This window comes from Solanum dulcamara, chromosome 12 (assembly GCF_947179165.1).
Source record: "Solanum dulcamara chromosome 12, daSolDulc1.2, whole genome shotgun sequence".
Lineage (NCBI taxonomy): Eukaryota > Viridiplantae > Streptophyta > Magnoliopsida > Solanales > Solanaceae > Solanum > Solanum dulcamara.
The window spans coordinates 7,342,129-7,370,125 of NC_077248.1; the positions used below are offsets into that span (position 1 = coordinate 7,342,129).

Here is a 27,997-nt window from a genome sequence, read left to right on the forward strand (position 1 = left end):
AGATCAGATAACCGAGAAGATGAAGCAATGTAGTAAGTTGGTGGATAAATATTTAGTTAGAATTAATAAATGATGGTGATTTTATAAAATATAAAAATTTCGGATAATTTTTAAAACTTTCCAAGTTCCAAGTTCTAGTTTTTTCTAGAACTTGGGAACTTAGGACTTTTGCCAAAAATATTTGCCAAATAATAACAAAATATATGAACAGACATTAATTCCCCAAGAATTTTTCAAATTTTTTCCAAAAACTACTTGTGGCCAAACACTTACTTAATATGGTATATCTATTTCGTGAATATCAATATCTTGTTTACATATATTGGATTGTTGATTATTTTTCTATGAAAATTCTAGCAAGTACTTTCAAACTCAAGAGAAAGAAATATTAAGACTCAACTGATAAGCCCAAGTAGAAATCTCCTTGTTCCTAATTCGATTTTCATTAATCAAACATAATAATTTCTCAATTTACACAATTCCTTGCTACTGGTTCAATACTCAATCCAATCTGGAATTGCTATTGATTTAAATTGTTCTGTTTCTATTCCGGTCTTACCATCTGTAAATTTATACAATTTCTCATAGTAGTGTATCCTTTAATTCCTCAAATCTATCATTACTAAAGTGTTGTATATATGCTAAACTTTTACTCACTTTCACTATTACTTTTTAGTGTACAAATTCAAATATAATATAGCAACTGCTTGATTTTTTTTAAATCACAATTAAACTATTAGACATTTAGGTAATTTTTCTTTTAATTTATTATATGATCGCGTGAAGTATGCGCAATTTCTCGTTATAAATGAAATAAAATATTTCTGGCGCCTCTGTATTTTTATGACAAATGAATAGGAAACCTCTAGGTGCCTACATGTTAATCTTTTGTTTTGCTTTATTTTAGAGAGAAAGAAATGTACTTTTTAACTCTTTACAAAAGAAATTTATTAGTTTTATCTTTTTACACACGAAAGATCTAATTATTTTCTTATATCAAATTATAAAAAAGTCAAAATGCTAGATCTATATCTATTTGGAGCAATCACTAGTGATAATTATATTTTAATATTTTCTATTAATATATATATTTATTATCGTTAAAGGTTATTTTTATTGTAGTATCACATGGTACAAGCAATTTTTTTGTTCTGAACATGCGTCTTTTTTTTTATTTACAAATTTAAAATAATAAATCTTTTGTTTACAAAATAAAATTTATGAATCAAATTTTGCATTTTAAAACAATTTAAAATCTCAATTTGAAATCCCAAAAACACCTAATGCAATTAATTAATTTCTTCCTCCATAAATGCATGCCAATAAAATAATATGTCGTGAACTTTCATGTTTTTGATATTCTCGTTCACCTTTAATTACCATCTTATTATATACACTAAAGATTCCATCTTTTACTTATTAATTAATTTCTTCCTCCATATCTGCATACCAATAAAATAATATGTCATGGCACCTTAATGAGTTTGGTATTCTCGTTCACCTTTAATTACCAGCTTATTATATATACTAAAGATTCTATTTTTTACTTATTCTATCCCATATTAATCAATTATTATATTAAAAATAATTATCTCATATTAATTGTTCACTTTACTAAATCAAGAAAGCATTAATAAAAAAAAATTATATTATTTTTGCAATTAAAAGTTCTCAAGAAGTTTTTTAAAAAGTAAATTAATAAAAATATCTTTTTATTTATGAATTCTTTAGCATCATACAAAATAAAAAGTAATCAACAAATATGGTACAGAAAGAGTAAAAAATACGGGGATCCGGACAAAAGCTACAAGCCCAAAATATCTCTTTATTGCCGGTGGTTAACGTTCACACAATACTTCAAGGCTAGATCTACTTACCCTCCTTAGAATTTCGAAGTTTGAGAGCTATAGATAAACTTCCTTCAAGAACCCTACTACTACTACTACTACTACTAAAGTCTTGAATAGAACAAAATCAAGAAAGGAAAGATGAAAATTGAAAGAAAGCAGATTGTAGTACTAGTGCCATACCTACTCCAGGGGCATTTAACACCAATGCTACAGCTTGGAAGTATCCTTCATTCACAAGGCTTTTCTGTCATTGTTGCACATACTCAATACAATTCTCCTAATTATTCCAATCATCCTGAATTCGTCTTCCATTCTATGGATGACGGATTAAAGGGAATCGACATGAGATTCCCGAGTTTGGAGAGTATATATTGTATGAACGAGAACTGTAAAGTGCCTTTGAGAAATTACCTCATTAAGATGATGGAACAGGAAGGTGATGAGCTTGCTTGTATCATTTATGACAACATCATGTTCTTCGTCGATGATGTAGCCACTCAGCTGAGGCTTCCCAGCATTGTCCTACGCACTTTCAGTGCTGCATATTTGCACTCTTTGATCACCATTTTACAGCAGCCAGAAAAATATTTTCCTTTGGAAGGTATGACAACAAACACATCCTTTCCTTCAAGATTTATATGAAAAGTTATTTCAAATTCAATACTATAACTTTAACTATGCTTCAGCCCCAAATGAGTTGGGTCGGCTAGGTAAAGTATCACTGACCATGTTCCCTATTTACATTTATTATAAAGAATAAAAATGGAAATCAAAAGATGTTGGGTGTTTGACCTAATTTTTCACTTTTACCCCTTACTCAATAAATGTGGAAAGAAATTAATAATGTGGCCATAATTAAGTTTTCTTTTTTCTAAAAGAAAAACACAATATCGCAATTACTAGTCTTTTTTTTTTTGTAGGAAAAGATTTATGACTTTATAAATATAGGTTGATTAATTCTAACTAGGTAGCATTTGCAATATAGTACTGGTGGATTTGAGAGTTTTGTTTAGGGAAGAAATTTGTGAGATATTAGTGTTATATGTGAACCTCTTTTTATTCCGAATAAATTGTGTGAGATTATTTCTTTCGATATTGTGTATTCTCTTTTATATAGTGGATTGCTCATTTGTTGTTGTAGATTCAGGTCGATTGACCGAACTATGTTATTTGTTTATATCTCTTTTGATATATTTCTCTTCTTCTTACTCATTGGTCTTTCAAGGTTTGTTTTGCTAGCTTCCTCATGACACTTGATTATTTCGGTCTTAACAAAAGAAAGTAGTATAAAAGTGAGATCATAATTGGCACAATACACATGGGACGCCACATAGGACACAAAAATGTCATATAGGATGATGTGTCTATTTGTTCAAGTGTTGGATAGTTAAAGTGCTTACTTATACACTACTAAAGTTAAAGGTCATAGTTGTCAGTTGAAGTCAAGTTAAGAATCATATTTTATATTATGTCAATAATAAATAAGAATAACTTAGTCAAATTACACTCTTAGTTAATATTTTCTTAAGGGCTGCAAAAAAAAATGAATGATATATAAAATAGAAAGAGTGAGTACTATAAGTAACAGGGCCAAAAGCCTCCCCAAGTAAAGTACACGCATCAACATGTCTAAGATATATTCTCCACTAATTGATATGGCCTATAATCTTTTTATTCCATTATGCTCATCTTTCGCTAAGTTTGCATTGATTAATACTCAATACAATTCCAGATTCTCAGTTGCTGGATCCGTTACCGGAGCTTCATCCATTGAGGTTTAAGGATACACCAATTCATGTCAATAATAATACAGTTCCAGAACCGATACTAGACTTCAGTAGAGCAATGAGCGATATCGGATCATCTGTCGCGACTATTTGGAACACGATGCAAGACTTGGAGAGTTCATTGTTGTTTCGCCTTCAAGAACATTACAAGGTGCCCTTCTTTCCAATAGGCCCTTTACACAAAATGGCGCCTATGGCCTCATCGACTAGCCTACTAGAAGAAGACAACAGCTGCATCGAGTGGCTCGACAGACAAGCTCCTAACTCTGTTCTCTATGTCAGCTTGGGTAGCCTAGTGGGTATTGATGACAAAGAGCTAATTGAGACTGCTTGGGGATTAGCTAACAGTGAGCAACCGTTCTTGTGGGTTATTCGACCGGGCTCTGTCTCTGGCTTTCAATGTGCTGAGGCACTGCCTGATGGTTTTGTGGAAATGGTAAGTGAAAGAGGACGGATAGTGAAATGGGCGCCACAAAAACAGGTGCTTGCACATCCCGCGGTAGCAGGCTTTTTCACTCATTGTGGTTGGAACTCTACGCTTGAAAGTATTTTGGAGGAAGTCCCTTTGATATGCAGGCCATTTCTAGCAGATCAACTGGTGAACGCAAGGTATCTGAGCCAAATATATAAGGTTGGGTTTGAATTGGAGGTTATCGAGAGAACGATCATAGAGAAAACAGTAAGAAAACTCATGTTAAGTGAAGAAGGCAAAGATGTGAAGAAAAGAGTAGTAGACATGAAACAAAACATAGTTGCTGGTATGCACATGGATGGTACTTCACATAAGAATCTGAATGATTTGGTAGACTTCATTTCTGGCTTGCCATCACGGCGCCCTCCACCAACGCCTATTGTTGGGGCAGTCATGAGCTCAAACCATATAGCAAGCAAATGTATCGTAGAGTCCTGAAGTTAGAAGAATTGCTTATTTTTGTTGCCTGCTAGCTTGGCAAGACAACAAGTCCTTCATCACAAAAGGAAGAATAAGATAAGGAGTGAACTTTTCTCAAGTCCATGGGGCAAATGCTGAAGAAATTTAGCAGCCTGTTACAATAGCCTAGTCAACTACTTTCTCACTTTAGTTTGTTGATTGGATTAATAAGTTGGGAACTAAAATGATATATTGTTTCCTAGTTGTTAGATCTGAGATAGATTTCCTCTTTGTTATCCCAAAATGCTTTTCTTCAAATCACACGTAGTATACAACTAGGGAGCAAGTAAAACAGTGGTTATACGTTTGGTATAGAAAACATTTTCGTGGAAAATAAGTGAGTTTCTTAGTTATTTTATGGTGCTTGTTTAGTAAAAAAAAAAAAAAATTGTCCCAAGATATCTATGTATAATCTGGATAGGCATGGTAATGGGGCGGTTGTAGGACAAATCCGCGTAAATACTAGTGAATGAAAAATAATAGTTGTTCGAGTGATAAGCACCATGGGCTTTCTGAAACAGAGTGATTTGGCTAGAGGAGAATAATTAAATACTAACATTCATTTGTTGGAAGAGTAGGGTGTTGATATAAAATCTTGAGGGAGATATGAAAGAGAATATTTGGAAGAGTCATCATCTCTTTTGAATGTTGACTTCTTTAGATTTATTGATTCTGCAGTCCGATATGAGAGTTCATGTTTTCAAATATAAAGAGTGATCGGGATCGTATAATATGGCATATCTATTTCATGAATATAAATATGTTGTTTACATATATTGAATCGTTGATTATGATTCTATGAAAATTCTAGCAAGTTAATCCTTGCAAGTACTTCCAAACTCAAGAGAAAGAAATACTAAGACTCAACTCATAAGCACAAGTAGGAATCTCCTTGTTCCTATTCAATTTTCATTAATCAAACATAATAATTTCTCAATATACTCAATTCCTTGCTACTGTTTCAATACTTAATCCAATTTTTTATATATAAAAAAAAAACTTCAAGAAGAAAATCTGGAATTGCTATTGATTTTAAATTGTTCTATTTTTCTTCCGTTCTTACCATTTGTAAATTTATACAATTTCTCATAGTAGTGTATCCCTTTAATTCCTCAAATCTATCATATTACTAAAGTGTTGTATAGGTACTAAACTTTTACTCACTTTCACTATTACTTTTAGGTGTACAAATTCAAATATCATTAAAATATCCATTGAATTTCTTCATAACTGTTGTAAAGAAGTGAAAGAACACATATTGCCTCCATTCCTATTTACTTGTCAAATATTTTCTAATTTAATTTTTCTTTTTGCTTGTCAATTTTGACAAATTAGGAAAAGACAATATTTTTCTTACTCTTATACCCTCAATTTATTAATATTGAATTAATGTCTTTGAAAAATATATTAAGTAAATATGTTTAAAACGCTATCAATTAATAGAAATAAAATAGTAAACTCACTATACCAATCATTATTTTCTTAATAGATGCGTCAAGTCAAAATTTGACAAGTAAAAAGAACAGAGGAGAAGGAGTATATTTTATTCTAGAAACAGTTAAATTCCCACAGACCAAATTATTAAATCCAATTTTGCAATTATTGTCCAAAGTTGAAGTATAATACTACCTCCGTTCCATATTGGATAAGCACTTTTAATTTTATACGATAATTAAGAAATCATTAATATATTGGAAGACTTTACTACTTTATCCTTTGTTTATATCAATGTAATATATATAAAGTACAGAAATAGTTAGTATTGAGAATTGTTTACATTCAAAAGACCATATTAATTGTAAGATAAAATAGGAAAAATTTAATTAATTTTATTTTGATTTAGTAAGTAATTAAGTAATATGAGATAAATATTTTTAATAATATGTTCATCTAATATGAAACGATGTGGTAGTATATACCAACTGAGTTGTAAAAGATAACGAACACATACGGGAATATGAAAGAATCAAGCCTGAAACTGTAAAGACACTACATAAATGAGTTGTAATTCTTTAAATTGGCAATTGATAAGTGGAGAGGCATAATTATGGCTGATTCAGTGTATTGTATTCAATATGAGACACAGCATTTATTTAAACGTATATTTACATTTCTTTGTACAAAATATTAAAGGAGTAGTTTTCTACTTTTCTTATTGAAGGATAAAAATATTGAATCAATTAGATAAATTACATTAAATATTTTATAACATTTTGATTTTGTGTAAGGATAAAATGGTAATTCAATTTTGCACTTTCAAACTTTCCACTTTTAATATATATATATAAAAAGTTGATCTTCGACTAGACCCTTGCCTAACCCTAGTCAAGTGTGACGACCCGCCATGTCATCACACCACATAAGTGCCATGTAAGTGCCACATGGCATAAGGTTGCCCATTTGAAAGTCTTACATAAGAAGAAGGCTAGTCCATAGTGGAAGGTTCTAGAGATATGTGGATAATTTCCAGGAAAGATCTTAAAATTTCATGAATTTGTATGGAAGGTTCTTAGAATGTTCTAGTTGTATACTAGAAGAGGATTTGTTTGTAAATATAGAAGGACTTGTATAATAATTATTATTTGCAATAAATAGGAAGGATCTTCCGAGCAATATACAAGCCTTCTTAAAAACTCTCTGTGTGTCTTTTTCCAATTTAGCGTTCCCTTATCGATCTAATTTGAAAATGCTTATTTGAGCTTATAAGATCCTAAAAGAGTTGTGAGGATGTTGTCGATGTCGCACGAAAGTTTTAACTGAAGTCTAAGTCTGTGACACTAGGACCCACCAATCGACCCCAACCACGACCCGCAACCCGACGCTGACTCTGGACCTAAACTCAACCCTGATCCATGACACCGTCCAAGACCCGACTCCCCACCCTGACCCAGGACCCTCTCCTAACACTAACCCAAGACCCGACCCGATCCGATCCCAACCCAAGACCCGAAGGTGTAAGGGCTCTGTGGAAAGGGTTGACGCCATTCACTACTCATTTGATTCTCTAGTATACGCTTGAAGTTGTGACAATAATAATGAGATGATTGAGGAGAGAGAGAGATAAGTAACTAATAACCATAAATGAATTACAAGGTGGATAATGAACCAACGATGATTTGAAAAAGAAAAAAAAAACATGTTAGAAACATGCACATCGACTTTTCTTGATATTATTGTCTCGCAGTGAATAATACTGCATTATTGTTACCCCACTGGCAATTATGAAGCTTATTTGTGGTTCTTGTTACCCCATTTTTCTGGCGCCTCTGTTTATTTGACAAAATAGGAAACCTCTAATCTTTTGCTTTGCTTTACTATATAGAGAAATGGACTTGTTAACTCTTTACAAAAGAAATTTATTAGTTGTCTTTTTACCCACGAAAGATCTAATCATTTTCTTTTATCAAATTATAAAAAGGTCAAAATGCAAGATCTAATTATTTTCGAACTATATATTTTTTAGAGCAATTGTTAGTGACAATTATATTTTAGTATTTTTTATTAATATGTATATTTATTGCCATTAAAATTTATTTTTATAATACTATTACATGATACAAACAATCTCTTTATTCCGAACATGAATTTATTTTTTACAAAATTTAAATAATAATTTTTTTGTTTACAAAATATAAACTTATAAATCAAATTTTACATTTTAAAATAATTTAAAATCGTAATTTGAAATCCCAAAAACAGCTAACTCCGTAGCACTGATTGATGATTAATTAACTAATTTCTTTGCATACCAATAAAATAGTATGTCGTACACCTTAATGGGTTTGGTATTCCCGTTCACCATTAATTACCAGTTTATTATATACACTAAAGATTCTATTTTTTACTTATTAATTAATTTCTTCCTCCATGTATATGTATACCAATAAAATAATATGTCATGCACCTTAATGAATCTTGTATTTTCGTTCACTTTTAATTACCAGCTTACCCGCGGCCCGTCCCATATCACATTAGTTTGAAAATATCACACCTTTTTTGTCATGATCCGCCACTTAATCATGAAGACGGGGGAAAGATCTAGAATCTTGGAGAGATTAATAGAAGGCTCTAGAATGTCCAAGAGAATTCTTGAAGAAGGTAGAAGAACTTAGAGTCTTGGAGAGGTTAGTGGAAGACTCTAGATTCTTGTAGAAACTTGTAGAGAAGTCTTGAAAGACTTGGAATTCTTTAGAGTGTATGGAGAGTTCTAGAGTAGGGACTTCTTTGTAGATACGGAAGGACTTGTATAGTGAATTTTATTTACACTTAGGCCCCTTAGGAGTAGTATAAATAGAAGGGGTATTCATTTGTAGAAGATCATTAAACAATCAAGCATTCTTTCAAAGCAATATAAAAGCCTTAAAGGCTTACTTGACCTTGCAAAATCGTGAAAGATTCGTGAGTAAGTTGTCAAGTGGCGCACGAAGATCTTAGTTGAAGTCTAAGTCCGTGATATTTTGGCCTATAAATAGGCATCATTATTTACTCAACAAACGACATCCAATATTACATGTTTTGCTTTCCCTCTCTACCACACTCCTCACGTTATCTCTTCTCTTTTTTCATACCCTCCTAATTTAATTATCTTCTTTTAGGTGGGCTTTTATTTTTCTCTTAAAATAACTTGCTGGTATTATTAATTAATTTTGCTGATATTTGTATTTTTAATTTAATTAGGAAAAACTTGTTTAATCCTGAGAAAAATTTCATATTGCTGAAATAGTGCCTTAACAACACTATTCAAGTATTATTTGTGTACTTAAAATATTATTGTAGCAATATTTAATTAACTTTCTGTATTATTATTTTGCTAAACAATAAGTTATATTATTATTGTAATTTTTCATTGTTTTTCAACAATCTAAGAAATTATTATGATATGATATCGATACTGATGCTACCTTGATTGCTACTGTTTCAGTCATTCTGCCGAATCTTTATGGTGAAGAAAACATACAGGTATGTAAATAGACATGATTATAAGCTCAATACTAATAATAAAATTTTCATAAAAAAAGTGTATCTAAATACAAAAGAATATTTTTTTAAAATGACGATCCCTCTAAGCTAAAAATTTCTTTGTTAAAACGGATGATATAATTATTGTAGTCATTTTACAAAGACTCTGGTGCTATAAGGTATATTTGTTTAAACAGAAATGATTTTTTGTCATACACTCTAATTAAGAAAGAGAAGGAAAGCCTTTGAGTAACTGGTAAAGTTGCTTTAAGAAAGAAAAATAAATTATTTATCTTAGTGATTTAAGTACAACTAAAGTTCTTGAAAAAATACATCTTTTTCTCAAATTCACATCTAATAAAACTTTGGCAATAAGTGATGCATTACATGTTTCTAATATCCTCATCAATTTAATTTCCGTGGGATTATTAGAAAAAGTTGTAGTGGATATTTATTTTTAAAGATTATGAGGTCATATTGATCAAAAATAATAATTTTGTGGGCAAGAAATTTTGTAACTATGATTTATTTGTACTTAATATTTATGATTATTTCAGTAAATATGCATATGATTGTCTCATATATAAAGAACATGCGGTCTCTTGGTTTAGTATATGATTTGAACTCAAATAATTTTGATAAATATAAAATATATGTTGAAGCTAAAATTATTAAAGAATCATATTTTTAAATAGGTAGAAAAACTGAATTATTATGTGTGATTCACACTAATTTGGTGACTTGAAACAAATTATGACTAGAGGTGGTAAAAGATCGAAAAAACTATCTAATTAGACAAACATTTTTGTCATATTTACTAATTTTTCATATAGCTTGAAATAATTACATATTGTCTCACTAATTAATAATATGTTATACTAAATTTCAAATCGAATACATTTAAATACATACACTTTTACTATCAGATATACTAAAATATTGAAAGAAGAGAGCAAAAAAAGAAAAAATAAATTAAAATATGCAAATGTAAAAATTACTCGTGCTTTCAAATTATACTTGAACATTTAAAATAATATCCTCTGTTAAAAAGAATGAAAACAAAGTTTTTTATAGCAGCTATTAAAACTTTAAATGAGTGTTGCTATGCTTTCTTTTTTCATAATATGAAGATTCTTTTTTACTTTTAAGTTTTCTTATATTGTCTTCTAATTAGGCATCCTAAATAGGAAAATATATACTTCTGATATTGCTTTTTTTTTTTTTTCCTATGATCTGTTTTTAAATAATTTTGTGGAACCCTTGAGTTTAATAATCTGCCTCGCATAAGTGAAGTTAGTTATGTGACTTACAAAGTAAAAAATTTCAGTTAAAAATTAACAGAAAGATTTTTGAAATTTGTACTTTAAATTAGTCCAGATATTTGTGTGATTAGAAAGTATTTCATTAAAGGTAAAATGGGCATTTTAAAGTTAAATGGTTACTCCTTTCTCCCCTATCTTAACAAGCTTTTGCCTAAGGAAGAGTGAGCTCTTCCCGTCAGACGGGATGCTCTAGTTGCTACTGGCTGTCGTAAGAAAGAACATGCCTGTTTTTTGTTCGTAGAAAAACTCTTGTCGCTGGCGGACGAATTTCGGCGAAATAGAAGATCTATGTGACCAAATTTTACTCTTAAAAAGAAGATCTCTCGATCCAATTACAGTTGTTCTCGCTAAAGCCCGATCTGATTCCGCTTGAGCGGCAGGGAGAAATCTTGATCTTCCATTGACTCATTTCCATCGATAAAATTGACTCATTATGAATCAATCTCGGCGTGTCATTCTTTTTGGATGGATTAAAAAAGAAATTAACTCATTTCCATCAATGAAATTGACTCATTATGAATTAATCTCCGTGTGTCATTCTTTTTGGACGGATTAAAAAAGAAAGTAACTCATATAAATTGAGAGGGACAGAGGGAACTTTTTTTAATCATATGCACGTTGCTGAAGTATTATTTGTGAATTACTTAAAATATTATCGTAGTAATATTTAATAAATTTTTATTACTATTATTTTGCTAAATAATAAGTTATATTATTATTGTGATATTTCCTTGTTTCTCAACAGGTTTCACGCCTATACATAAACTTCCTGCAAGAACACAACTAATAAACCCTACAAAATTCCAAGAAAGCATAGATGAAAATTGAAAGAAAGCAGAGTGTAGTACTAGTGCCATTCCTACTCCAGGGGCATTTAACACCAATGCTACAACTTGGAAGTATCCTTCATTCACAAGGCTTTTCTGTCATAGTTGCACATACTGAGCACAATTCTCCTAATTATTCCAATCATCCTGAATTCGTCTTCCATTCTATGGATGACGGATTAAAGGGAATTGACCTCTCATTCCCTAGTAAACAGGATATATGTCGTATGAACGAGCATTGCAAGGCGCCCTTGAGAAATTATCTCGTTAGGATGATGGAACAGGAAGATAAAGAGGATGTGCAAGGTGATCAGCTCGTTTGTATCATTTATGACAACAACATGTTCTTCGTCGACGATGTAGCCACTCAGCTCATGCTTCCCAGCATTGTCCTGCGCATTTACAATGCTGCATATTTGCACAGTATGATCACCATTTTACACCAACCAGAAAAATATTTTCCTTTTAAAGGTATGAGAACAAACACATCCTCTGCTTCAACATTTTAATGAAAAATCATTTTGAATCACAACGACTATGCTTCAGTCACAAACAAATTGGGTCAGCTATATAGAAATGAGAAGTACTCTTCTAGTAAAATAGTTGTCTTTTCAGAAAACCAAGACATAATTAACTATATGTGGAAATAAATTAATGTAGTGGAAAAGAGATAGTATTTAATTGAGATGAAATAATAAATAAGGATAATTTAGTTAAATCACCCTTTTAGTTAATGTTTTTTTTGAGGGCATTAAAAAAAATGACAAGTAAAATGCAACGGAGTGAGTACTAGAAGTAACAAGGCCAAAAGGCTCCTAGAAAGCATACGACTTAAAGTACACGTATTAACATGACTAAGATATATTCTCCACTAATTGGTATAAGCCTATAATCTTTTTCTTCCATTATACTCTTACCTTTTGCTAAGTTTGCATTGATTACTCACTGCAATTCCAGATTCTCAGTTGCTGGATCCGTTACCGGAGCTTCGTCCCTTGAGGTTTAAGGATATACCAATTTTTGTCATCAATAATACAGTTTCAGCACAGGTACTAGACTTCGGTAGAGCAATAACCGACAAAGGATCATATGTCGCGACTATTTGGAACACGATGCAAGACTTGGAGAGTTCATTGTTGTTACGCCTTCAGGAACATTACAAGGTACCCTTCTTTCCAATAGGCCCTTTCCACAAAATGGCGCCTATGGCCTCATCGACTAGCCTAATAGAAGAAGACAACAGCTGCATCGAGTGGCTCGACAGACAAGCTTCTAACTCTGTTCTCTATGTCAGCATAGGCAGCCTAGTAAGTATTGATGACAAAGAGCTAATTGAGACTGCTTGGGGATTAGCTAATAGTGAGCAACCGTTCTTGTGGGTTATTCGACCGGGCTCTGTCTCTGGTTTTCAATGGGCTGAGGCACTGCCTGATGGTTTTGAGGAAATGGTAAGTGAAAGAGGACGGATAGTGAAATGGGCGCCACAAAAACAGGTGCTTGCACATCCCGCGGTAGCAGGCTTTTTCACTCATTGTGGTTGGAATTCTACACTTGAAAGTATTTTGGAGGAAGTCCCTATGATATGCAGGCCAATATTTGCAGACCAACTGGTGAACGCAAGGTATCTGAGCCAAATATATAAGGTTGGGTTCGAATTGGAGGTTATCGAGAGAACAGTCATAGAGAAAACAATAAGAAAACTCATGTTAAGTGAAGAAGGCAAAGATTTGAAGAAAAGAATTGTAGACATGAAACAAACCATAGTTGCTGGTATGCAGGTTGATGGTACTTCACATAAGAATCTGAATGATTTGGTAGACTTCATTTCTGCCTTGCCATCGCGGCTCCCTCCGCCAACGCCTGTTGTTGGGGCAATAATGAGCTCAAATCATACAACAAGCAAGTGTACTATCATAGAGTCCTGAGGTCGGAAGAATTACATAATCTTGTAGCCTGCTAGCTTAGCAAGGCAACAAGTCCTTAATCATAAAAGGAAGAATAAGATGAGATGTGAACTTCTCTTAATATCTTGGGGGTTATGTCAAGGCCGTGGGGCAAATGCTGAAGCAGTTTACTTGCCTTGTCAACTAATTTCTCACCTTAGTTTGTTGATTGGTTTGATAAGTTTCGAAACTTCGACATACTGTTTCCTAGTGTTGGTATTTATTTTTCCCTATGTTACTACTTCCAAAAACTTTGCTTATGTTATAAAATATTATATTTAGTGTGTATGTCGACTATTCTACTTGCAACCTTCCCATGATCTTTCTATAACTTTCACGTTAATGGGATGTTTATTACAACCGTTTGTATGGTTTCATGTAACACTAAAAATATAAAAGTTCATCCTTGAAATATACTTGGAAAGAAAGAAGGGGTTCTATCTTATTATTTACATATATATATATATATATATATATATATATATATATATTCTACTTTCTTATTTCATATTGTTACTCTTTTAGCCTAGTTTTGCAAAAAAAATTGAATATATGAGACATATATACGTAATATACAACGAGGGCAAATTGAGTATATCGGTGTTGTAGTATAAAATGACACCTAGGGAGTAAATAAGACCATATATAAAAAAATAATTCTACAAAAATTTAATCATGTGTTATTCTCAAAACTATCATATGTAAAAAAGTAAAATCAAAAATCCTACAAAAACATATTTGTAATTGTATCAAGTGTACTACTACATAATAAGATAAAAATTTGAATTCATGTGTCTATTTCATTTTTATATTTCCAAAATTGGTCCCTTTTTTGCTGGGCCTTTTTTCCCAAAAGTTGTCCGGCAAAACCCTAGCCTCCTAGTCCCTCTGTATATATAAAGAAGCAATACTGTCTTCAGTTCTCAAAGCCCTTCTCATCTCTTGGATCTCATCTATCTCCGTTCAATTGAATTGATTGTATTTTACTTTGTTTTTAGTTTTGCATTCTTTTGAATCTCCAATAGCATTGGGACATGATTCTAAATGATGATGACTTGAAATAAAGCTATGGATTAACATCCAAATGATGCTTTTTTTGTCATAGTTACTCTGATAGGATGTTTTCCTTGAATTTCCCTGTGTTTGGATTAATCATAGCTTGTTGGGTTTTATACATAATGGAAGGGCTAATCGGTTGTTAATTTGAGCTGAGGATTTATCGGAATTAGTTTGTGTATATTCTATTCTCTCTAGATTCACTTGTGAGATTTGTTGGGTCTGTTGTTAATTCTGAAACAAGGGCAACTTTGCCGAGGTGATCTTTTATTGTAGATTTTCCTCTTTTTCCCTGTTGCCAATATTGTAATCGGACAAGCTTGGAGTAGTTTTGGTTGATGACTACTTGTAGTTTTACATCAACTGATTCTCTAGCATGCCTACATTTTTCTAAAGATTGAAGTTTTTCACTCTTGTATACGAACATTGTAATCCCATGTATAGTTTGGGGAGGGATGTATGCAGAGCTTATCCTAGTTTTTTACTCTTATCCAAGACTAATGGCAACATTGCTGAGGGTATTGTTACTGTTGATTCCCTCTTTTTCCCTGTTGCCGATGTTTAATTTAGACAAAGATTAATTTGATTTTGGTTGATGTATATGATATACCAATCACTTTCAGCTTGACAACATTCTTATTAAGCTTACTGTTTTTCTATTATTTTTTTTGTTTTTTCACTCCATGTCCAGAGCCATGGAACATGGATTAAATTCGAATTGCATGGCTCATTTGGGGTTAGCGCTTAGTTTTTCCATTTTTAGGTCTTGAACATGAAACCTCTAGTTCCACGCACTACAAGCCATGTTGGTTTGTTTTCCTATGTTTACTTGTTCTCAAACAGACTTTTACATAAACAGATTATTGAACGAACATCTTCAATTGCTTAATTGAGTCACAAGTGCAAATGAAAGATGACTTAATAGTGAGATCATCCAATCAGTTGATAAAAAAATCTTGCTTTTCAATTACAAATGCACATAGCAGCTCTGAAAAACCTGTGTAAATAGGAAGTTTGATATCATCAAAATTCAATGTTGTACCACAATAAGCTTGTTGGAGTACTGAAAGATGTTATGCTGTAAGTGTCAAATAATATGAACACTGGGAAGAGTAAGATTCATTATGTGTGTGTCTCTTTTTTAAATTTTGGTCTCGATTAGTTCACGAGATTGAATGGCAAATTCTCAAATGCAGGAAAAATGATCTTTTGATAGATTTATAAAATGGGGTTGGACTCAATATGTTCTCTTTGTGTCTATGTTGAGTTGTCTGGAGTAGAGTAATGGCTAAAGAGATAAGTGTATGTTGAGACTATACATGTCATATGGATGAAAAGGCATCAAATGATATTTAAGAAGAAATATAGGGAATGGAACATCATTGCAAGGAAGATTACATCATCTTCATGCATTGTAATGTTAGAGCACCACAAGGGAAGCCATATGTGCTAAAAAGTACTTTCAATCGTCTGAGTTTGAACGCCGAATTGAAACCACCATTGGCAGCCACTAAAGCTTCAAAAGGTCAAAAATTGATTTTTCACTATACTGAAACATACTATGGAGTTCAATAGATTTTCTAGAAAAATAAGTGGTTTCTTAGATCCTCTTTGGTTAAGTTTCTTGCAGGCTAAAATCACTTTTGTTTGAGCAATAAGTTAAAGAAGTTTTAGCAGCACTACAAAAAAAAATCTGTAGATTTCTATTTCTTGAAAAAAGTATTTCAAGATAAAAATAATTTTACCATAAATACATATTTACCAAGCATGTCTCTTATAATTTCATTATTTTTTAATTATAAAATAATTATTTCCTTTTTGTATAAAAAAGGAGAATATGTCATTTTATTTTGATTCTTAGTAGGCATTTGGACATGTGATTTTATCTACAACAACATATCTTGTGAAATCCATTGTTGTTGTTCACCCACAACCTTATATTTGTAAAAAGAAAAGGTTATCATTTATATCTATCAACCATTTATTTCATAGGTAAGCAAAATTTATAATTGATACTACTACTCATTCCAATCTTTAAATTATTTACATCGAATATAAATTACTCTCACCAACATAAATATAAATTACACAGCTTATTTTAGACACATTATCTCTTTAGTAATTCTTTGGTAGATAATTATTCCATTCCAAAAAGAATGTCACATTACTATAATTAGAAATAATTAACTTTAAAATTCCTCTTTTTACCCTCAAAGAAATGATTTTCAGTCACACAAATATTCAAAAATTGTTATAGACCACATAATTGAAGAGTCTTTTTTCTTGAACACCGTGTCTTCGAACACAGATTTTTTTTTAGCTCCATACAAAGGAGATTGTCCCTATTATGCGCAGGATGAGGATATTAACGAGTAGTATATTACAATTCATGTTCAATTTTTTTTATTGAATTAGATTTGATTACTAAATGTTGTATTACTTTATATAGCTTTGTGATAGTGTATTATACTTTTGTTATGAATTTTTATTTATTTGGTAAGATTATATAAAGAACTGGGACAACTTTGATTATTTTCCTAACTTATGGGATTTTTTAAGTGTATTAACAAAAAATATAATTTATAGGACAAACAACACAACCTCATTAGTTTAAGGTCTAATTATGTGTTTTCCAGTGAATTTTTGAAATTACCATTTGTGCCAGATTTCGTTCTCCAGATACATGAATTCAAAATTATGTGTAATTTATTCCAGATATATTATATCTAAGTGAATTTACATGTCTATGTGATACACTAACGATGTCGCTCGTCTCTCTCTATGTATCTATATTTCAGAGTGTATCTAGTAGCACAATATATGTATTTAGGTGTATCCGATGTAAAAATCTGATATGAAATTATTATTTAATGAGAAAATAAAAAAATTAAAATGGTAGAAATATTTGTGTAATTAAATAGTTTTTTCATAAACAATGCATGTCCAAACGAAGTATAATTCATTTCGCAGAGCCAGCGAGCTCTAAAGCCTATGCCAAGTTAAAAGTAGTCTAAATACATTGAAAGTCGAAAGTAAATAATAGGGAAAATTTTAGAAATGACAAACATACTAAGCTTAATAATTACTCTCCATAGCTATATTTATGTTTGCTATGGTCATTAATGTTTGTATATCTCGCTGCATATACAAATTGGGTTTTCAAAGAGATTGTATATATTCGCTTTCAGAATTGTATATTAACTTTCAGATTTACATATTTTCTTCCGGATTTGTATATTTCTTTCAGAGTTACTTTAGAGATTTGTATATTCGCTTTCAAATTTGTATATGATCCCCCAGATTTGTATAATAGCAAATTCCATTTAACTATAACCAATTCCTGTAATTAATTAAAATTATATCATTATTGCATAATTATAGTAGTAATGTCTGCCAATACAGATAATTTTCCCTAAATATTAGCCTCGCATCCATAAGCCCTTATCTATCATAATATAGTTGTCATTTAATTAATCTTTTTTGGAGAAACTACCTAATTACACAAATATTCATATCATATTTACTAATTCTCCTTATAGTTTGAAATAACTATATTTTATATCCCTAATTAATAATTTCATACTAGATTTCAAGTCAGATACATTTATATACATATTTTTTGCTATCAGATAACTGAAATATGGGAGAGAGGTGAGCAAGATTGGTATATGCATCCACATACATGTGAAACACACTGAATACATGTTTCTGGTGTGATTCACATGTATCTGGGATACCAGATATACGAGCGAGACGAGAGAGTGGCAAGCGAAATAATAGGAAAGCGAGTGAGGTTTGTCTATGTATCCAAATACATGCTTGTCTATGTATCCAAAATACATGTGAATTCTCTTGGATACAGTGTATCTAGAATAAATTACACTTAATTTTGACACCATGTATCTCGAGATACATGTATCTGGACACACCAAAATCTGATAAGATTTGTAATATTGTAAACTAGTGTGCATTTAAGTAATTAACTCTCCTAAACTTTTGAGATTTAGTGTGGTGCAAAAATCGAATCGAAAAAAATATTAATGAGTTATTGATTAATGAGTTTTTAATGATTTTATGAAAAACAATTATCGGTTATTGATTTGAACTGTTAAAAAATGTTTTATTAATTTAATTATGAATTTAATATATTTAAAAAAATTAAAAATCGATAAATCAAATTGATAATAAACAAGTGGGGTTTGTTTTCAAGTTACCATCTTTATTTGTTTATCAGTACTCATCACAGTTCGGTAGGTGCCTGTACTCCCCCTTCTCGTCCCTCTTTCTCCAATAATCTTCAAATTACTGGTATCAATCTCTGTTGTTGGATATCGATCATCCCCATTTGAGATTCGGGGATGAAAGGGTCAATCAATAGCAGTACCAGTAGTAGCGATGAAGCTGCGTGGGAAATTAGACCCAGCGGCATGCTTGTTCAGAAGAGAGAATATGATGCTGCCTCTAATCTCACTATCACCATCAAAGTATCTTATGCTTCTCAAGATTTCGATCTCCCTGTACCACCTGAATTCACTTTTGGTAATTTTTCCCCTTTCAACATTTTTTTTTTGGTTGTATGTTGAGGTCGAAAAGCGGGATTCTCCATTTTGGTGGTGTAGAATCTGTAAAGGATGTCTATTTATGATTTTTTTTATTGTATGGTGCTTGGTACTTGTAGGAATCAAAGGCGTAGCTAGAATTTTTAGTTTATGGGTTCCGGATCACAATCCTTTTTTACTTGCTAGGTTCTGGATAAATTAATTATACATGTTAAAGTAATTTTTTTTAGTGTTTAGCCAAAACTATTGGGTTCTGACAAAGCCATAACTATTAGCATGATGGACAACTCACAGATCATGAATTAATAGTGAATAATTGTATATATTAATGTAACTATATAGTGTTGTATATAAGTGTAACTATAGAGATTTGCTGTAGTAATTAAAGAGAATAAATATTGTGATAGAATAACAGATTTGGAGGGATAGAATAGTTGATCTTTAGGGATAAGAATGACGGATCTTTATCTATATACTTTCTATTTAATTGCAAGACTATCAATTTGAGAGGCATTCAACAAAAAATTGACAATACCAATAATGGTGGCTCCACCCCTCGTAGGACGTGAAATGTATCTATCCTTACATGGCTTCCTAGTGCAGTGGATAATGTTTCTAAAAATGCTATTTCCTCCCTTTTCTTTCATTTTCTTAATAAATGATGATGTTAAGCTGCCCTTGCACCGATCTCAACTATTCCATTGGGACCTGCATCCTCCCACCAAGGCTAAGGCTTAGATAGATTGAAAGAAGTCAATTAAATTTTCTTACTTTATTGGAATTCAAACCGCCTCCCATGATACATTTGAGCTTCATCAACCTTTGGGCCACACTGCTGTTGTGTCACTTGCTATCCATACAACTGCAAGGTAGATTTGTAATTAGAATAGGAGGAAATGGAATGGTAGCTATCTACATTTTAGGATGAGGAAAAGTGTTTACAGTGATAACCAACTACACCATGATGCCTTCTTAAGCTCTTACCCTTTTCTTTTTTATCACAATAAATGAGAGTGCTTATAGTGCTCCAAAGCAATGTTTACGACATTGTTACCTGTTTTCTATGCGGTGTTTCAGAGTGTGTAAGCTTTAATTAATTCAAATCAATTAAGTGTAATTGTTTTTATTGTTTTAGTGAAAGTAATAACTTATTGTTGGATTTACTAAAATTAGTTGATGTTAAATTACTGTTGCATTGTCTATATTTGTACATGGAATGTTATAACTTATAAGTTGTCCACAATACTCTCTTGCTATGCTTGAGCTGTTATAAGCATTTAATACCAATCAAATTTTGGATATAGGTGAAGTAAAAAGTATCCTTTCCTCAATAATCGGTTTGGAGCCTAAGGTGCAAAAACTTCTTTTTCGTGGAAAAGAAAAAGAAGATCATGAATATCTGCACTTGGTTGGTGTGAAAGACAATTCCAAAGTGTTAGTTATGGAGGAAGAAATGGTTGAGGACAAAATTCCTGAAGAGGTTCGGGTTACCACTGAAATATCAAGAGGAGCTGAAGCTGTTGCTGAAGTGAGAACAGAAGTGGATAAGCTCTCAGAGAAGGTTGATTTCCTTTTGTTGTAAGGTGGCTGATGACACCATCATCTCTTAATTTGAAGTCTTACTTTGGTCTTCATTACAACAGGTCTCTGCTCTACAAGTAGTCGTGTTTGGTGGTACCAGTGTTGAGGACAAGGATATTATCTCTTTGACAGAGATGCTGATGAGGCAGCTGCTGAAATTGGACGGCATTGAGGCTGAAGGAGAAGGGAAAGTACAAAGAAAGATGGAGGTTTGTTTCCTAGACAACTAAGATTTCCCTTACCTGTCAAAATAATAATTATTGAGTTTATACTAGCTTGACTTTCTACTGTTGCGATATGCCACTAACTAGACTTTGAATTGTATTTGATGTTCTTCACGTAGGTAGAACTTGGTTTCAATTCTGGTGACTTAATATTTGTGTAAAAAGAACTGAATAACTTTGCTAATCATCTGTAGAGAACCGCATAAGATAGATAAAATGTCAAGCCCCCAAAGTTTGGAGATTCGAGGCTGTATGCATAATTCTCTTTGCTGTTCTTTCTGGTAGAATTATGCATTTTCTTTTATAGTATATTTTCACTAATACGAATGTTGTTTTTATAGTTAATTACATTAGATGTAGTTTTTCTTATTCAAACATAACTATGTGACATAGCTTGGATGTCTGCCCAAACATATGTGACGAGCGCAAACTCACTATAAATTTAGAGCTTCGCTAGTCAAGGATAGTATAATATAAAGATCGTTTCCACAGGGATTGATACAAATAATGATTCGATCAAATCTTGCTAACTATTATTCAGGTGATTAAAAGAAAAGAGTTGGTTGTGGTTATGAACCACGATTATCGACTTAATTGTAAATTAAAGACAATTGGTAACTACAAAGTTTAATGTCAATATAAGAAGATAGGGTACAAGACAAACCGGTGCATAATGATAGCCGGGATTTGATCCTATTCCTTTGTCACATCTAAAGTCCTATCGATTCTGTCGAATTCGATAGTTGATCAGAGCACTCATAAGATTCAGATTTCTCTTCCGAGTAAATCTCAAGTTTAAGAACAAACTAAGTGAGTGTTTGGATTAGCTTATTTTTAGTGGTTTTTAGCTTTTAAGCTCTTTTTTAGTTTTGGAAGTGTTTGGGTAACTCAAAAAGTGTTTTTAAGCACATTTTTAGGCTGAAAAAGTACCCAAAAAAGCCAAAAGCCAAAAGTTGGGTGTTCCCAACTTACAACTTTTAACTTATAAGCCACTTTAAAAAAGCTAATCCAAACAGCCCCTAGTTATACCCTCCCTAGTGAGACAATTATGCAAGAAAATAGTTATGGATTATTCTTAAGGAAGTAATATCCTTTGACTATGTTTCCTTATGATTCAATCAATAATTGTCAACAAGCTCTTTCAATTACTTAGAAGAGATATATTGATTCAAACCAAACAAGACTATGCAAACAATATTCACTAAAATATTCCTCTTTCGAATAAATAAAATAATAAACAAGTTTGCAATTTAATTCGAACTCCCATAACGAATTCAAGCATTAGAATGAAAATCAAAATCCCAACATATTCATCAATACACCATGTTTGCTAAATACCCTCTAAGAAACTAATCCATTGAGGAGAATTAAGTTCGCTAAGAAAAAAGATAAACAAAAAGACATAACAACCAAACTCCTAATCCCAACTTCCGTTTTGGATTTGAGTAGTGTACCCCTTTTTCTCCTTCTCTCCTTCATATCCTCACCTTTTTCTCGCTCTTTTCTCGATACCCTAGTTCTGGGACAAGTTCCAAACTCATATAGCGTAGAGTCCCTTGTGAAATCCTGAAACTGCCCTTTTTTGCTGATTTTTCTCACCCCGTGCTGCGCGGTCGCGCAGCTGGGTAATTGAGTGCGTGGCCAGTGCACAGAGGTCCAGTGGCTTCATCCCGTTTCTTCTGTGCTGCGCGCTGGTAGCTTCAGGCTGCGCGGTCACACAACTTCGCACATTTTTTGTTCTTTTCCTTACTTTAGCACTCCTGTTGGGCCTTTTCCACTAATCACATTCAACACTTGAAGTAGCAACACCTGCACTGAAGAAAAGTAGAAGAATAATAGCAAAAAAATTCACATCCAACACTGTCTAAAATTAGCTTAATTCAATGCCCTTCAATACACTGTCCCTTTAAATCTTGAAAATAATTTAATTCATTTTGACACCAAGAAATCCATTTCGTTCATATGAGGCCTGACATAAATTATTTTATACACAACATAGCAAGTTGGGGCCGGCTATATGAATCATCACTGTCCATATCACTGCAATTTGAGTTCATCTCATTGAAGTATTGTATAAATTAAAAATAAAATAAAATAAGGAGTACCTAAAGTTCTCTATATTTTGCTACTGGCAGGACCAAGGGGCTCTTAGAAAATAATGGACTAAAAGAGACGTACTAACATAACTAAAACTTAATCCCAACTAATTTGGTATCACTTATTTAGATCTCTTTCTTCCACTCTGTCCTATTTTTTTCGCTAGGTCTGCATGGACTTGAAGAGGTTGTAGGTCTTTAGAGAACTTCCTTTCATGAGATTTTAAGTCTATCTTGTCTCCTTTTCAACATCTTTACTCAGCATGGTTTTGTACGTACTAATCGATGTATGTAGATGGTTGACAAAAGGATATAATGGAACCATCTCAAACAAGATTTCTCTCATTTTGCCAAATGTGATTATTTTTAATCGTCTAATATTGTATGGCTGCATATATACCTTAGCATCCATATCTATGGACACACATCTTGTAGATATGTTGGACTTAAGCTCTGACATTCAATCCCATATAACTTGCCTTTTAAATTAATTCTTTCGGCATGTTATTCTTATTGGTAATTAAGAGATGAAGCAAGCTTTATTTATCAAAGAGAAAGGGAATTGTAACAAGCTTTGGCTCAAGGAGAATGGGTGGATGATGAAACTTGCCTTTTAAGTTAATTCTTTCAAAATTTTATTCTTATTGGTAATGAAGAGGTGAAACAAGCTTTATTTATTAAAGAGAAAGGGAAATGTAACAAGCTTTGGCTCAAAGAGAAGTTGAGTGGATAATGAAACTTGCCTTTTAAGTTAATTCTTTCAGATTTTTTTTCTTATTGATAATCAAGGGGTGAAACAAGCTTAATTTTTAAAAGAATAGGAGAGATGTTACCTAAGGTTGTGGCTAATGGTCAATGAAGTGGTTGAGAACCCTGAGGTCTTAGGTTCAAAACTCAGCAGAGACAAAAAACACTAGGTGATTCTTCCCATCTGTCTTAGTCTTGGTGGACAGAGGTACCAGGTACCTGTTGCTGGTGAGAGGTGGCAGGTATCCCGTGAAATTAGTTGAGGTGCGCGAAAGCTGGCCCAGATACGACGGTCATAAAAAAAAGAAGGGATGTGGCTATTGATCAATGAAATAGGTTAAGAACTATGAGGTCTCGGGTTCATTCCCAACTGAGATGAAAATCCTAGGTGATTTCTTTCCATTTATCCAAGCCTTGGTGGACAGAGTTATCCAGTGCCTGTTCTGGTGGGAAGTAGCAGGTGACCCATGAAATTAGTCTAGATGTGCTCAAGTTGGTCCGGACACCACGGTTATTAAAAAAAGAGAGATGTTACAAGCTTTGGTTAACAAGAAGGTGAGTGGATGATGAGGGTCTTCTGTTGGCAACCTTATGGTGTCACATATTTTATCAATTCAGCTCAGCAACATTCCTTCTTCAGTAAAAAAATAAATGGTTAATGGTGTTATCAGCAGCCATGATACGTCCGTAGTGATTAGTATCTACAACAGTGAATGAGTGAATTGACTAGCAAAAGATTGTTTCTCCATGCTCTTAATTCATATGGTTTTGCCATCTACAAATATCTTTCTTACTCAGGGTAAACCATTGAGGAAAAGGAAAATCAGTGTGTTGATCTCCTTTATTGAAGCACCCAATGTTGTTAAAGGCTCACCTAAAGTTTGCTTTAGCCTTGGAGCTTGGTGAAGCCGTGAAGCTAAAGTTGTGCGCTTCGCCCATTTAATTGACGCTTTGATGTAGGCATCAAGGGGCTAAGGTGTGTCATATGTGCATCTTTACCAATGGGTTTTATCTTTAACATAACATCATGTACAACTTAATTATAAATTTTCCATTTCTTTTCACGTGAGTTTTCTTGCACAAATATATTCATGTAAATAATATGTTCATTCATTTGTGCAATTCTTGCTAAATATATCTCACTCTAGTAGATTGAATGAATTAAATTTGTATTTCATGTTATAGAAACAAAAAGAAGTAATAAAACTGAAACAAAAAAATTGTCTCTCTCTTGGTTTGGTTTGTATTTTTAACAAACAGATATAGTGGGCTTGATTTCTTCTTAAGTAAAAAGCGAACCAAACCGAACCATGAACATTCATAGCTATGTCTATAGAAAACTTTTGGTGGAAATAAGATGCTTCCACTAGTAAATGCAAGGAAAGAAGTACATTCCAATATTTGATAAATTAGCATATCCAACCCTAGTAATTCACATTTTCTATTGACATACAAATCCCCCAGCGAGATTAACAAGTCTCCAAACAAATATTGGACTACTGCTAGACCTAAAGGTATAGCCTTGTGGTCAATGAAATGGGAGGAGAACCATGAGATTCAGGTTTAAATTCCAACAAAGACGAAAAAAATACGAGGTGATGCCTAAGCCTTGGTGGGTAAAGTTACTCAGTACTTGTGTTGGTGGAAGTTAGCAGGTACTAGGCTACTCTTATGCTCTTTGCTAAACCTATAGTGCATATATTTCGTCTTATTTCCATATATGTTAGAGCTCGTACTCTCAAAGGTATTTCTATATAATTCTAAGTTTTTTGTTGATACCCTCACTTGATTCGTCAATCAACTCAATATCATCTGCAAGTAGTATACATAGTTGGGAAAAATTAACAACTCAACAAATTTGTGAAGGGACCAAGTGAACTAGTTCAAATTTAATATTTATTTGCTTCTAATAGAGTGGGACTAACCATCAAGGGAACCCCCGATGAAAGGATGGTGGGGGAGGTTAGGAAAATGCACTCGAAGATCTAGTTATTTTTTCCAGTTGAATACAAAGAAGGCCAAGAATGGCTATGTTCCATCTTATATGAAGGAAACATGTTCCTTTACCGCCATGGTATGATTTTTCGGTCCCTTTCTCCGTTCCCCTTTTCCTATGGGGGGATTGCACAGCCAATTCCAGAATCCCCATTCAAGTTATTTGAGCTGAACTGCAAATAATTTAGCCACTCGCTTCTCCTAGTTGACATTTGACAATAGTGTTAAATCAGCTAAACCTAACTTGATATTCTGATCATGGAAGGTGGAACTAAATTTACTAGGATGTCTTTAATCACTCATATGGAAAAGTGGCAAAACATCGTTACTACTTGAGTTTTGTGAAATCAACAACAACAACGACAATATACCTAGTGTAATCCCACAAGTGGGATCTAGGGAGGGGTAGGATGTACCTTACCTCTACCTTTGCTAGATAGAGAGTCTGTTTTGTGAAATCAGAGTATATATTTAGATGGTAGGTTTGGAATCAAATTTGATTCTCTTTAATTTTTGGTTGTATAGGCTGGTTAGAGGTCACGTTTCAGTGCAAACTTCTGCACATCTATAATGACTTACCTTTATGTATTAGCTTGGTTATCCATGAACAAAGGAAATATTTGGTCGGAAACTCCCCCTTTTTTGTCTCTGCTTGGCTTTGCCTCTCTACTTGTGTTCCTCAGTTTCTGACTTGAGCTGTCACTTCACTGGAAAAGTCAGATCACAATCTATCTTATTCCTTGATGTTTATTTGTTCGATCTCAGTTGCCTCCTTGTCTGCATACATTGCGACTTCCTGTGAGTCTTGGCTTTGGATATTTAATTTTTAGCACTTAACTAAAATGTTTCCTTGGCTAACTGATTTGAGTTGCATAACTAATGCATTACTATCAATTATTAACGGTCTAAACTAAGTGTAAATGGTAATTTTTTTCATCTTCGTAATCTTCCACATTGATCCTTTGGTGTTTAGAAATTTTTCCTTCATATTTGAGATATCTGTTGTGAATATGATTAGAAAAGTAGAGCATTGTTAACTGCTGCATTCAATACTTGCTTCTATAGAAAAACTGCTGCTTGTGCCTATTGGGTTTTTGCATAATTGCACATATTGATGATCAGTGCACTATAATGTCAAGTTCTTGCTCCCTTTTTCAGGTGCGTCGTGTCCAAAGCTTAGTAGAGACAATGGATGCAGTAAAAGCAAGAAATTCCAATCCCTTTATCAACAACAGTAATGCTGTGTCAGTGACTACTCAGTGGGAGACATTTGAGTCGGGGGCTGGAAGCCTGAACGCCCCACCACCACCTAGACCTGTGCTTGGGGTTGAAAGCATGGACACCCCACCTCCTAGACCTGTGTCTGGGGTTGGAGGACTGAACGCCCTATCACCTCCTACACCTGTGCTTGTGGTCGGAGGACTGAACGGCTCACCTCCTCCTAGACCTGCGCTTGTGGTTGGAGGACTGAACGCCCCACCACCTCCTACACCTGCGCTTGTGGTTGGAGGACTGAATGCCTCACCTCCTCCTAGACCTGCGCTTGGGGTTGGAAGACTGAACGCCCCACCACCTCCTACACCTGCGCTTGGGGTTGGAAGCATGAATGCCTCATCTCCTAGACCTGCGCTTGGGGTTGGAAGCCTGAACGCCCAACCTCTTAGACCGTCTTCTACTATAGTGACCGAGGACTGGGAACAATTTGAATAGAATAGTCGTATAAGTTTCCATTTTATGATTTTTGAAAAAACAGAAAATGCCAGTTATTAGGCAATACCGACCACTATTACTTTGTTATCTTCTGTCTATCGTTACAGTTAAATTTTGTGGTGACTGTAAGCTCATGATCAGACAAACATAGAGGTTTAATGAAATGGTGTTGGTAAGTTACTTCTGTGTGTTATATAAGATTAAATCAAAGGTTAGTTCAGAATTCTTTTATTCTTCACCTCATATCTGGCAAAGCTCTCATTGCCAAAGCAGGTTTTGAAACAACGTGAACAAGGTTTCGCGAAATACTATGACATAATCACCCTCAAGGTCATTCCCGATCATGGGATGACAATCTAGGGGTGTCAAATTGACGAGTTCGACTGAATTGGGGCATGTAAAATTTTCCC

At 33.2% G+C, this 27,997-nt stretch overlaps 3 protein-coding genes across 3 annotated transcripts; all 3 read left to right on the forward strand.

Annotated features, from left to right (window-relative positions):
• Positions 1-1,785: 1,785 nt before the first annotated feature.
• Positions 1,786-4,799, forward strand: LOC129877255 (UDP-glycosyltransferase 76E1-like). The gene is made up of 2 exons (XM_055952744.1): positions 1,786-2,451; positions 3,583-4,799. Exons 1-2 carry the CDS (start codon positions 1,989-1,991, stop codon positions 4,545-4,547), a joined length of 1,428 nt encoding a protein of 475 aa, XP_055808719.1. The 5' UTR covers positions 1,786-1,988; the 3' UTR covers positions 4,548-4,799.
• Positions 4,800-9,051: 4,252 nt separating this feature from the next.
• LOC129876577 (UDP-glycosyltransferase 76E1-like) lies at positions 9,052-13,907 on the forward strand. Its single transcript, XM_055952045.1, has 4 exons — positions 9,052-9,163; positions 9,490-9,527; positions 11,595-12,147; positions 12,634-13,907. The coding sequence occupies exons 3-4, from the start codon at positions 11,667-11,669 to the stop codon at positions 13,599-13,601; spliced, it is 1,449 nt and encodes a 482-aa protein (XP_055808020.1). The 5' UTR covers positions 9,052-9,163; positions 9,490-9,527; positions 11,595-11,666; the 3' UTR covers positions 13,602-13,907.
• Positions 13,908-18,899: 4,992 nt separating this feature from the next.
• On the forward strand, positions 18,900-27,810 carry LOC129876206 (BAG family molecular chaperone regulator 4-like). Its single transcript, XM_055951570.1, has 4 exons — positions 18,900-19,214; positions 20,539-20,795; positions 20,878-21,024; positions 27,036-27,810. Exons 1-4 carry the CDS (start codon positions 19,034-19,036, stop codon positions 27,585-27,587), a joined length of 1,137 nt encoding a protein of 378 aa, XP_055807545.1. The 5' UTR covers positions 18,900-19,033; the 3' UTR covers positions 27,588-27,810.
• Positions 27,811-27,997: the final 187 nt, after the last annotated feature.